The sequence below is a fragment of the Eleutherodactylus coqui genome, chromosome 9, assembly GCF_035609145.1.
Source record: "Eleutherodactylus coqui strain aEleCoq1 chromosome 9, aEleCoq1.hap1, whole genome shotgun sequence".
Lineage (NCBI taxonomy): Eukaryota > Metazoa > Chordata > Amphibia > Anura > Eleutherodactylidae > Eleutherodactylus > Eleutherodactylus coqui.
The window spans coordinates 101,756,996-101,769,327 of NC_089845.1; the positions used below are offsets into that span (position 1 = coordinate 101,756,996).

General features: G+C 47.2%; 1 protein-coding gene across 1 annotated transcript in view; it reads left to right on the forward strand.

Annotated features, from left to right (window-relative positions):
* The window catches only part of FAM83H (family with sequence similarity 83 member H), a 32,191-nt gene extending 26,700 nt beyond the window's left edge, over positions 1 to 5,491 (forward strand). Inside the window, exon 5 of the mRNA XM_066578223.1 lies at positions 4 to 5,491. Coding sequence (XP_066434320.1) covers positions 4 to 2,632 — 2,629 coding nt within the window. The 3' untranslated portion in view covers positions 2,633 to 5,491. The remainder of the gene's footprint in view (positions 1 to 3) is intronic.
* The last annotated feature ends 6,841 nt before the right edge of the window (positions 5,492 to 12,332 follow it).

Here is a 12,332-nt window from a genome sequence, read left to right on the forward strand (position 1 = left end):
CAGTTTCATGTGGTCCTTTGAGAAGATCCATCGCAGCATTGCTCACATCTTCCAGGGAGAACTGGTTTCGAGCTTTGATGAGGAGTTTCGGGTCCTGTTTGCCCAGTCTGACCATCTTATACCCTCTGAGAATGCTATGATAAAGATGGAGAAACCCTACATGGGAATGGTCCCATTCACTGGCTCCCGCCCTTACCATGATCGAAAGCTTCACTTTATGTACTCCAGAGACGACAGCTCCCAGAACTCTTTCAACTCTTTCAACTCCTTTGGTGTAGATCTTGACCGCCACTATATGCAGCCATTTCGCAGAGAAGATATGAGACACGCAATGGATGTCCCTGGCCCCAGATTTCATGGGCAAAAGTTTCCAGACCAGATGCAGATGTCCTTCATGCAGAACAAACAGCTGGAGATTGATGCATTTAAGAGGCACAGCTTTGCAGAGGGCACCTTTGAAAACTACACCGCTTCTAAGCAGTATGCGAGGCAGATGTATATGAACACTGACAATAACGAGTATCGCTTCCAGTCAAGTCAGGTCCAGAAAAGTCAGTTTATGCAAATGGATCGGACTGGACGAACTCAAGGACTCTTTGAGAAGATTCGAGCCAATCGGCAGGGTTTCCAAGACACAGATGAGATGGACTCCAGGTTTCCCACTTTCAAAGCTTTGCAGGGAGACTCTAATTATGCTATTGAGGGTCCACACACACGACTGGGCTACAACCCCTCCAACTCATCTCGAGAGGTTAGACATGGCTCAGACCAGATGAATTTGGGGAGCGAAGGACGATTTGGGCAAAGATCACAAGGACGTCAGAAGTTCATGTGTCAAACGTCCCCTACTCAAAAGCAGAGCGCAGAGCAAAAGCATTTCTTCCATGACCAAGATGCAGATAAAAAGGTTCAAGAAAACAAACAGGGTTTACGCAGTTGGCGCATCTCCTCTTATTTGAGTGGAATTCAGCAGGACCAGGATGAAGAAGGAATGATGATGGCTACAGATTCTGAGCCTTTCGACGAATCTCCAGGTCATGTAGAAAAACTGTTTCCTACAAGTGACACATTGGCAAAGTATTCTATTGATCCCATCCCACCGTATAAACCCATTGTAACAGTCAGTGAAGCCCCTGTGCAAGTAGACGCAAACAAAGAGATGTCCTTGGTAGAGAAGGAGAAAGAAGATTCCTTCCTATTAAGACACGATTCTTTCCGCTCACGGACTAACCCCTTGATTCAAAGAAGTTCCCGTTTAAGGTCCTCACTTATATTTAGTAACTCTAAACTGGAGCAACATGGTTCTAGCACTGAGACCATGCAGGTTATTCAGAAGGAGCAGACCACAAGTGAGATGGTCAAAGACAACGAGATCGTAAGGACTTCTTCCAAAGTAGCTGAAATCCTGGAGAAGTACAGAAGTGGCAGTAAAGACAACGAAGTGACTTCTGTAGTACAAGCCAAAGCAGCTTCTAAAGTCGTCCAGGAGGAGACTGAGGATGGACAGAAAAAGAACACAACAGAAGCCATAGCTTACAAGTCCCTGGAATCCAAACTCCTAGACAAAGACTCTTTTAGCCGAACCCTCCTTGAGTCACAGTACCGTTCTTCAGTCACTTCTCAGTTCCAGGACCTTTCCAGCAATGATAAGCAGACCAGCTCAGTTACCAAGGTCGAACAAATGTTCTCAACTTTCCAGACAATGGATAGTAACATGGCTGCCCTTCCGGAGCCGAAAGAGAGTGGACCTATTATCACTGAAATTATAGACACGCCAACACCGCCGGATGTTGAAGTGCCAAAGCCAGCCAGCAAAGTAAACCCTGGTCTTCTCTTTGGCAATGCTCTAGAAATTATGTCCCAAAACCCAATACCTATTGTCACTTCCCCCACCACCAGTTCAACCAAGTCAGAGGAAGAACCGGCAAAAATGGAGCCGACACCAATGGAATTCATCCGGAGGGGCTCCATGAGGCTCAAGCAATTTCTGCAATCACAAAAAGAGAAGAAGGCCGAAGAAGAGGCAGTTTCTGATGCTGCTAAAGTAGAGAAACAGAGACGTCTCTCTAAAACAGACATCTCTGAGCCAACACCAGTGGTAGAGATAGAAGACAAGACCACTAAACAAGTATCTTCTTCTCCGCCCAAATCCACATCTATTACTCAGTCCAGGTTGTCGTCTTCCACCTCAAATATTATCTTCAGTAGTAACCTCCGTGATGACACCAAGGTGATCTTGGAGCAAATTTCTGCCAATAGTCAGAGCAGGGCAGAGATGGCGAAACAGTCTCAGGCTCTAACCACCAATGATTCCGAGGTGACCACTGCCAACTCAAACTCAACGGAGACCAAAACAGAAGATGCCAGTAGTTCAGAATCTACATCTGTCGCCAAGACGGGAAGCCTCCTAAGCCGGAGCAGATTCTCCCGACCTTCTCCGACTTCTTCTGAGGACAGAGATAACCTGCTCAAGAGGATGGAGAGCATCCGGAAGGAAAAACGCGTCTACAGTAGATTTGAAGTGTTCTGCAAAAAAGATGAACAAAAAGAAGTGGAGGAGAATGAGGATGACTCGAAGGATAAGAAAGTGGGAAAACTGCTGGGAAAGCTAGGAACTCTAATTAAGAAATGACCCTAGCCACTATCCAAGTGTGCCAATGACGCTTCAAATTAGTCTGAGGGTTCTTTGTGTTTTAACTTCCCACAGAGGTCATATGTGGACTTCTCCATCATTGGCATCTGAGGACTTCTCACATTGATAGATTACATGGATCAAGAGAAATCTGTCCATGAACTAGACATTAAACGGTACAGACCTCTGGCCGTTCACCAAAGAACAGTTCCTCTTGTGCCTTGATTGTAGGGAGTAGCTTTTGTCTTGGGCCATGACTCCTGCCTTCCCTCCATCTTTACTTGCAGTTATCGAACTACAAGCCCCATCATGTTTGTGCTGGGACTTGTAGCTCTGGAGCTTCCTGACACAGCTGGCCTGCGATAGATAATCAAACAGTAATTTATTCATTAGAGGGGAAAAAACTTGACCGGAAGCAAACAAAAAGTGGAGACTACTTAGAGGTGGAGTCCTTCTGCAGTATTCCCTGCAGGACGAAGCACTGATCAATTCCCTATTTTTCTACCTTTTGTAAATAGCCGTGTATATTTTTTAGCATTATGTAAAAATTTGTGAATGGTAGGGGTTTCCTGGCACACGAATCTTCTCACATAGGGTCCAATACTGTTAAAGCTAAGGATGTATTCATTACCAGCATGGTGCAGGAGGCGGCGAGCAGCTGTAACCAGAATCACCAGTCTGCTTCTGCTGACTTCCCAGGTCGGTGGTGGCAGCTGTTTTTGCACCGTTGTATTGTAGGATTCAGGCTATTAGGCTTCTAGTGGGAAACCTGTAGAATTCATACCACCAGCGCAGTAAACTATGTAAAGACAAAAGCCCAAAATTAAAGGGCCAGTCTTCTCATTGTGGAGTAAAAAGTTCTGGAACTTTTTAATAGACTTGGTGTTTCCGTTCCTCTGCATTTTCAAGTTCTCTGCTTTCTGTAAGCCCATTTTAACAGTTTTTTTATTTGCAATCAGAGGCTGAAAATACCTCCTTTTGACTTGGGCCTCCCTCACACAGGGCGTTTGCAAAACGCTGCCTTTTCAGCTGCATTTTCAGCACAGCTGAAAACACTGCTCATTCATTTCAATGGGAGACTCAGCTGAAAATGCCCAAAGATAGAACATGCAGCGCTCTCAAAACGCTGCGTTTTTCAAAGCAGCGTTTTCAGCCTTGTGTGAGCAGCCCCATTGAAATGAATGGGAGCCTTGTACAGCGTTTAGCATAGGGTCTGAAAACGCCCTGTGTGAGGGAGGCCTTAGGCCTTCTCCCGCACACGGATCCGCACCCCATAGGGATGCGTTGACCACCCGCGGGTAGATAAATACCCGCGGATGGTCAATAAAAGTGAATTTAAAAAAATATGGAGCATGAAAAAAAATGGACATGCTTCATTTAGTTGCAGGTCTCCCACGGGGACGGCTCCCGCGGGCTTCTATGGAAGCCGTCCGGATCCGCGGGAGACCTAAAATAAGAATAAACTTACCAGCAGCGGACTGGGCAGATCTTCTCTTCTTCGCGGCCGGATCTTCTTTCTTCGGCCGGAGGATGTGCCGGAAGATCTGCACGGTCCGCTGCGGGTAAGTTTATTCTTATTTTCAGCCCTCATGCCTGTGGGGCAGGAGGGACCCGCTACGGATTCTCCATGGAGAATCCGTAGCGGGCCTGATTTTCCCCGTGGACATGAGGCCTTAGTCTTGCTGACACAGCTCCTGGAGATATTAAGGTACCTTCACCCATTGCAAAATCGTTGTGGACATTCCGTGACGGTTTTACCTGCAGGAAATCCGCAGCGACCAAATCTGTACCGTTGCGGACCTGTTGTAGAATTTAACACCTGTATTTCAAGGGTTAAATTTTACAGCAGCATTAATAGACAAACAGTGCGGATTCGCCTTAGAAAATGTAGGCACCATGTGATCTCTGAAATCTCCCCCACATGACTTGTTCTGTAAGTGCTGTGGAATTTCTGCAGCGTTTGCCACCTGTGTGAAGGCGGCGTTACAGTGTATCAGTGCAGGCTAGAGTGCAGAACGGGCCAGAGATTTGTGCTGCTGCTATGTGCAGATACTCCTCTCTGACCTAAACACAGCTGTGGACTGATGCGTTGTAACAAACGCTCAGCTAGGTCTGGAAGAGTTTTTTTTTTTTTTAAATCCTCTGCTTGCTGGCAGTGAATGGCAACATCCATTGTTTACATTTATATAAAACTTGTGAGGAGCGAAGTTAAACCATTCATGCAGTCTTTCTGGCGTCTACAAATGACACATTTTGGTGCGTGCTATATTTACACAAAAGCAGCACTTTCGAAAATAAATATGGCGTATCTTGTGCCAACATAAGTGACCTTGGCCTCAATAAATTTCCTTAAAGTATTTTTGTACAGGCGCAGACAATGACATATGACCATGAGATATACAGATTGCTAACGGGGAGTTGTAGTGCTTTAGCATCAGAGGTGCTACACTTTTTGCTGCCACAACCACAAACTTGAAATCCTTAATCACTAGCTGTATTCTCCTGAGCGCTGGTCCCGCTCCGTGTAATACATCCTACTATGGCTGTAGGAGCACTGATTTTATTACTACTGACAGAGATCCCTATGGTGGACTCATTTTATAGGGTGAGTGGGCTGCAGAGCTGACACTCAGTGACTTGTGTGTAATGTGAGGATGTCTTCTGCTTTTTATAGGGCAACTGAGGCAATGTCTGTTGTGATTGGATATTTAATAGAAATGTAGAACAAGCATGGCTGGATGTGAACTGTTCAATCTCTGTATATGTACTTCCCTCCTAACACCTATAGGGGGCAGCACAGGGACCAGAATAACGACAGGCTCAGGTATAATGTGCCGAAATAAAACCATTCTTTCCGAACTGTGTCCCTGCTCTTTATTGTATTGTCTTTTACAATAACTGGTCACTGGCTGTAGCCTGGGCGGCATGACCCCCAACCTTCCCAGATCCAGGACTGAAGATTATCATAGTTTCATGTCACTAGGCATAATCGCTGCATTCAGGAGTGACCTATAAAGGCTAACCACGGATCTTGCCTCCGTTTTAGGTAAGGGATGCGGTAGTATCCCAGCTTGACAGCTACTCTCCCGACCCGAACTCTGAGCATCCTAGGAGCATGTAATGCTAGGAGTTCGGGTTAGGAGACGCAGAGGTAGACCAGGACACACTTCCAAATTCTATATGTAAAACAAAGGCAAAATCTAGCACTGTGGATAGCCCTTATGTCTCTTCAGCCTGACCTTCACAACTGGTTCTCAACTGCATTCTAAAACCACAGTAAAAACCGACACAGGAGGATGTAGATGTGATAGAGGGGCTGTAGAGCTGCACTCTGCTTGCCTCAGCCCCCAAAGTAACATGTAAACCTAAGTACCCAACTCATAAAGGCACTAGAATAGGCATTTGGATTGTCGCCTGTGAAGTCCCCCAATGCAACTGAGCAGCAACAAATGCAAACATTCTCTCAAGACGACAACTTGAGCTGAGATCTCCAGATATAATATAGTTTTTGTCAGAAAAAAAAATTCCTTTACCCGCAGGAGTTGTTGGAATCGAATGAAACTTTGATATTGTAACGTTGATATAAGTGATCACAATATCAGAGCAAAAGGATCATTTATTGTGGTAAACTGACCCCTTGTATGGAGTCTCTAGTATCCTGTTGTACGGCCTCTAGCTTGGATGCAAGGTGTGATACAGGTGAGCATGGAGTCTCTAGTATCCTGTTGTACCGCCTCTAGCTTGGATACAAGATGTAATACGGGCAGGCATGGAGGCTCTAGTACCTGTTGTGCTGCCTCTAGCTTGGATACAAGATGTAATATAGGCGGGCATAGCGGCTCTAGTACCCTCTTGTACTGCCTCTAGATTGGATACAAGATGTGATGCTGGTGGGCATGCAGGCTCTAGTACCTTGTTGTACCGCCTCTAGCTTGGATACAAGATGTGATACAGGTGCGCATGGAGGCATACAGGTTCTGTATGGTATCCTGCAGCATTTGGCCTTTGTCGGTGCCAAACTAAACCTGGATTCAGTGCTGAACACAACCCGGTTCCACACTGTAGCGTACAGTTTCATTATTCACGACCCCACTAAAAACTAAAGCGAGGGTGGGTATCAAAGGCTGTACACGTAAGGGCTCATGTTCCCTGCTGTGTTTTTACTGAGTATTATGCATGCATTGCACGGGCATGTGATACGTGGTCAATGGAGTCATTAATATGCAGTGTCTACACGCACATGCATCGATACGCACGAGAAATAGATTGCAGTCTACTGTATTTCCTTGTGTGCTACACAGTGCTTACCCTCTACATTTGTATAGGCTGCATATGAAACGCTGTCCATATGCAATACATTGTGTAGGTGCGGTAACTTAATATGCATCTCCCCTGACAGAACGGGGAATTAAAAAAAAATCACACAGACCTGCAGCAGTTTACCGATACGTTTGTGTGCATGAGCCCTAATGGGTACTGTGAAACCAAATGTTCTTTAGCCAAGTGCCTGGAAATGGATCACGCAGACACGGGTGTAACGATGGCGCCACCTGTCTCTGGATGGCGGACACAAACAGTTGGAGCTGCTGATGCTTGTCGAACGATCAGACGCTCCTCTTTACTGGTGGTATGTCGGGGGCCCTGAGCCCGGTCACCTTGTGTGCCCTCACACATCCACTGGTCCCAACACCTCCTACCAGTCTGGTCAGAACGGCCGGTGGGGAACAATTCCTCGGTATTCCATCCAGCTTCTTATATCCCAATAATGCGCCCATCTCAGACTCTGGTAACGGGTGACATCTCTTCTCTACGTCGTAGAGGCGTCTAGTGGTCAACAAGTTCTATACAAGCAGAAGACGAGGTCACTACACACAAGGAGCCTCCGAGAGCCTCTTATAGGCCAAGGGGGGGACCACTTCTAGGGCCTCCGGTGAGAAGACCGTTCATCTAACCACACCATAACGCTAATGCTTTACTTTTTATTTTTTTTATAAAGAATGTATATTCTGAAGAAGAAGCGATAGAGATAAATAAATGGGTTCTCTAGTTCATGGACAATACCTTCTTCAGTGTGGTAAAAAAAATTGTGCAGATATACTTACCCCCCAGCGTCCACTGAAATTGAAGCCAGCGCTGCGGTCTTAGAGGTTCCTGTAACCAATGATGGGTGACCACCGCAGCCCATAAGAAGCTGCTGCGTCGCCTCCTGGTCTCCTGCCATCGGCATTCACATCCTCAGCGCGATGATGCCAGTAGTTCAAGAATATGACGCCACAACGGTCATGTGATTTCCTGTGACATAATCCGTCACAACAAACCACGGGACTGCAGTGGGCTGTGGAGCTGCATCCCACCGTCCGGGCAGAGTTATCACTGTTTTTATTGGGTAAAATAATAAAGGGGATTGTCCAGTAACCGGACAACCCCTTTACATATAAAAAAATGTTTTCAAAAGGAAATTGAGTAGATTCTGTCCCATAAACTGAGGAGAAGATGAAGGTCTAAAGAAGTCTGCTATTGAGGATCAAAAGACAAGAGGTCAACTACGACCACCGCTTAGGTCAGTGTAGCGAACCTTTTACAGACAGAGTACCCAAACTGCAACCCAAAACCCACTTATTTATCGCAACGTGCCAACATGTCAGGGGGCGGGGCTTATCACGACGTATGATTTTTACCTCTGTCGTTCTAAAAAGGACAGGGCTGTTTTAAAACAGACAGCGTGCAGATTTTAACTGCTTTTTGGATGCGGAAATACTGCAGAATGTCCTCAGCGGAAATTTCAGTGGAAAATTTTGAAATAGCCCTGCCCAATTCCACTGCATGTAAACATACCCCAGCGGTTATAGTGACTCACCCCCCCAAGCGGCCTCCAGCATAATCGCGACATCCCACAGTGGCCCCCAGTGGTAATGGCGACACCCCACAACGGCCCCCAGCGGTAATAGTGACACCCCACGGCGGCTCCCAGCGGTAATAGCGACACCCAACGGCGGCCCCCAGTGGTAATAGCGACACCTCACGGCGGCCCCCAGTGGTAATAGCAACACCCCACGGCGACCCCCAGCGCAATAGCGGCACCTCACGGCGGCCCCCAGCGTAATAGTGACACTCCACGGTGGCCCCCAGCGTAATAGTGACACCAGTGCAATAGTGACATCCCATAGCGGCCTCCACTCGCAGTTGTGGTACGCACTCCTCCTGCGCCTCTGCCGCCGCAGCTCCCAGGGTCGGCGCTGTCCTCTAGGCCAGGTCCGCTGGCCAGGCCCTGCACTGCCTGTGCTGGCGCTCCGAGCCTTGGGCCCGCCGCTCTCAGCCTCGCCGCAGTCTTCCACCCCAAGCCAATCAGAAGCTGGGCGCGTGAATCAGTTGGGTGACAGGTGTATTTTGTCGCCACCCCTTACTTCCGGTGGTGAAATAATACACCAGTACGGAGGGGGAGGAGGATACTGGCTGCACACTGATGTCACAGTGTGCGCTGGCATAGGCACTGCTAGTTGCGCAGCTGAGTGAATGCCGGCAGGGGAGCTGCGGCTCCTGACGGTATTCACAAGTAGTGAGTGGCTGATGGTGGCGTGTGCCAGTAGGGAGGACTCTGTACGCCGCCTCTGGCACGCGTGCCATAGGTTTGCCACCACTGGCTTAGGGGAATCCACAGAATCTGGAAGATCTAAAATATCTGACTCCCCTTTCCTGACTTAGGCTAGTTTCACACTGGCGATTGCGATATCGCCGCATGATAATCGTGACAAAATCTCAACTTTGCTCATAAGATGTCAGAGCGTCAGCGATGCCTTTTCTTGCAAAAACATCACTGCCACTTAACATTTTCTCATTTTTCTTCCAATAGACAATAGGAGTTAAAAACTTATTGCATGAAAATCGTGAGTTTGTGCATTGCGATGTGATAAAAAGGAGGCTCTATAGTGAAACCTAGGAGCTAAAAAATTTTAAAAAAGCAAAACGTGGAAAGATTGGACAGGCTGCAATTATTATTTTTCCATTCCACATCGCAGGAGTGAAAACATCACAAATAGGAATGAAACCATTGAAAATCATTCGTTTCATACTTTTGCATTTTCACTTGCTCTCTCATTGCGCGATTTTATTGCAAGTGTCAAGGCATCCTTAAGACGAGAGTCCGTTAGACACAAGATCGCTAGTAAGTGCCACAACCATTGTGACTTCTAAATATCCAACACAATTAAGGCGAAAAAGGCAATTACTGTGTTTCCCTGAAAATAAGACTCTGTCCTATATTAATTATTGCTCCAAAAGAGACACTAGGTCTTATTTTCAGGGGCGGTCTTATTATACTTACCTAGCAGGTACAGTCCAGGTCCCTCCCGCTGCTCTCCACAGCTCCAACATGCTTCCTGCAGCTCATACAACATTACTTTCTGGCTACGGGATTCCTAAATCCTGACTCCAGGAAGCGATGGCTCTGATTGGTTCTTTGATCACTGCTCAGACAATTAATGCAGCGCTAGAGGTACCAATGCTATGGTTGTGATTGGTTCTTTCATCGCTGCTTCGCCAATCAATGCAGCTTCGGATAAACCAATCAACAGCCATCGCGTTATAGATGTGGGATTTATGACTTGGCCGAGGTCAATCACAACCATTGCATTGGTTCTTCCACTGCTGCTCAATCACTGCAGCACTGGATAAACCAATCGGAGACATGACTTCCTGGAGATTTATAAAATCTTCAAATTGCAGACCGGTTTTGGTCGCCGATTTGTCTCGCAGTGTCAAAAGATAGGTCTTGACTAGGGATGAGCGAGTATACTCGCTAAGGCACTACTCGCTCGAGTAATGTGCCTTAGCCGAGTATCTCCCCGCTCGTCCCGAAAGATTCGGGGGCCACCGCAGCTTACAGCTGAGTTGCGGGGGAGAGCGGGCGGGAGAGAGGGAGAGAGAGATCTCCCCTCCGTTCCTCCCTGCTCTCCCCCGCAGCTCCCCGCCCCGCGGCGTCACCCGAATCTTTCGGGACGAGCGGGGAGATACTCGGCTAAGGCACATTACTCGAGCGAGTAGTGCCTTAGCGAGTATACTCGCTCATCCCTAGTCTTGACCTATCTTTTGATGAAAAATTGGAGGCCCCCATAGACTCCTATGGGAGCTGAAAAAAAAGGGAAGGGGAGCGAGTTTACTTGCGTCCTACGCCGGGAAAAGAAGACAGCTGGCTCTATTTAAGCTAATAGAAGCCATTCTGCTGACAGACAGAATTCTGCGCTGCAGCGTTTTTTTCAACTTGTGTGAATGGACGAGAAAACGCAAATTAATTTTGGAATTAGAGTGCAGTAATTCTTAATTGTGATTTTCGGCCGCGTACAGCCAGCATTGAATCGCACACGCTCGTGTGAATGAGGCCTTACACTGAGAAGTAATACGCATATGTAGCTAACACAGCATCCACCATTCACAATAGGTATAAACTGTGACTACTTATTCCAGCAAAATGACCTCTGCCTAGGTCACAGAGCAGGTCTAGAACACTCCCATACAAGTCAATGGGTGACTGTGTGAATGGCCCATGACGCTGCTGTAAAGAATATCTTGACGCTGTAAAATGTAGCTCAGGCAAGATGGATGCCCTCATAGTCACGTACAGAGAAAAGAATAAAAAAATCTACAATCAGAAAATAAAAACGGATTACAAAAATGGAAAGTGTTCACTACCTGGTTTTAATTAAAGGGGTTGTCCCGCGCCGAAACGGGTTGTTTTTTTTTTCAACCCCCCCCCCCCCCCCGTGGGGTGCGAGACAACCCCGATGCAGGGACTTAAAAAAAAAAACGCACAGCGCTTACCTGAATCCTCGCGCTCCGGTGACTTCTTACTTACCGGTTGAAGATGGCCGCCGGGATCTTCTCCCTCGGTGGACCGCAGGGCTTCTGTGCGGTCCATTGCCGATTCCAGCCTCCTGATTGGCTGGAATCGGCACGTGACGGGGCGGAGCTACACAGAGTCGGCATCCTGCACGAGCGGCCCCATTGAGAAAAGAAGAAGACCCGGACTGCGCAAGCGCGTCTAATTTGGCCATTAGACGCCGAAAATTAGACGGGCTCCATGGAAACGAGGACGCTAGCAACGGAGCAGGTAAGTGAAAAACTTCTTATAACTTCTGTATGGCTCATAATTAATGCACAATGTACATTACAAAGTGCATTAATATGGCCATACAGAAGTGTATAGACCCACTTGCTGCTGCGGGACAAACCCTTTAATGCAAAAAATTTTGGTTAACTAGTCTCACTAAAGCCCCCAAGTATCCAAAATCAACATAGGAGAGGAGAAAGGGTGGTATCGTCCAACACCGAGGTTCCTGAGTATCCAACTCAACAGAGGTCGGGAGACCAATGGGACCCAACACAACATCGGGAGGACATCAACACGGAGGCTTCCAAGCATCCAACACAACAGGGGTGAAGAGGAACAACCAATGTTGCCCAACCCAATGTTCCAGCACACTGAAGCCCAGATTGCGGGATGTCTTCTTGCAGAAACTACTCATCTCTGTAGAGTTTGCTCCTTAGACATTGTTGGCTCCTCGGTTTTCTAGCATCCTCCTTCTCTTCTCAACCTACACAAATTCCCACACATAGTGACTCAGGTGTAATAGTGCCCTCCTTGGAACCCTAAAAAGTAATGCTACCTCTTCATTTTGAGTACCACACATTAGTAGTCTTAATTTGA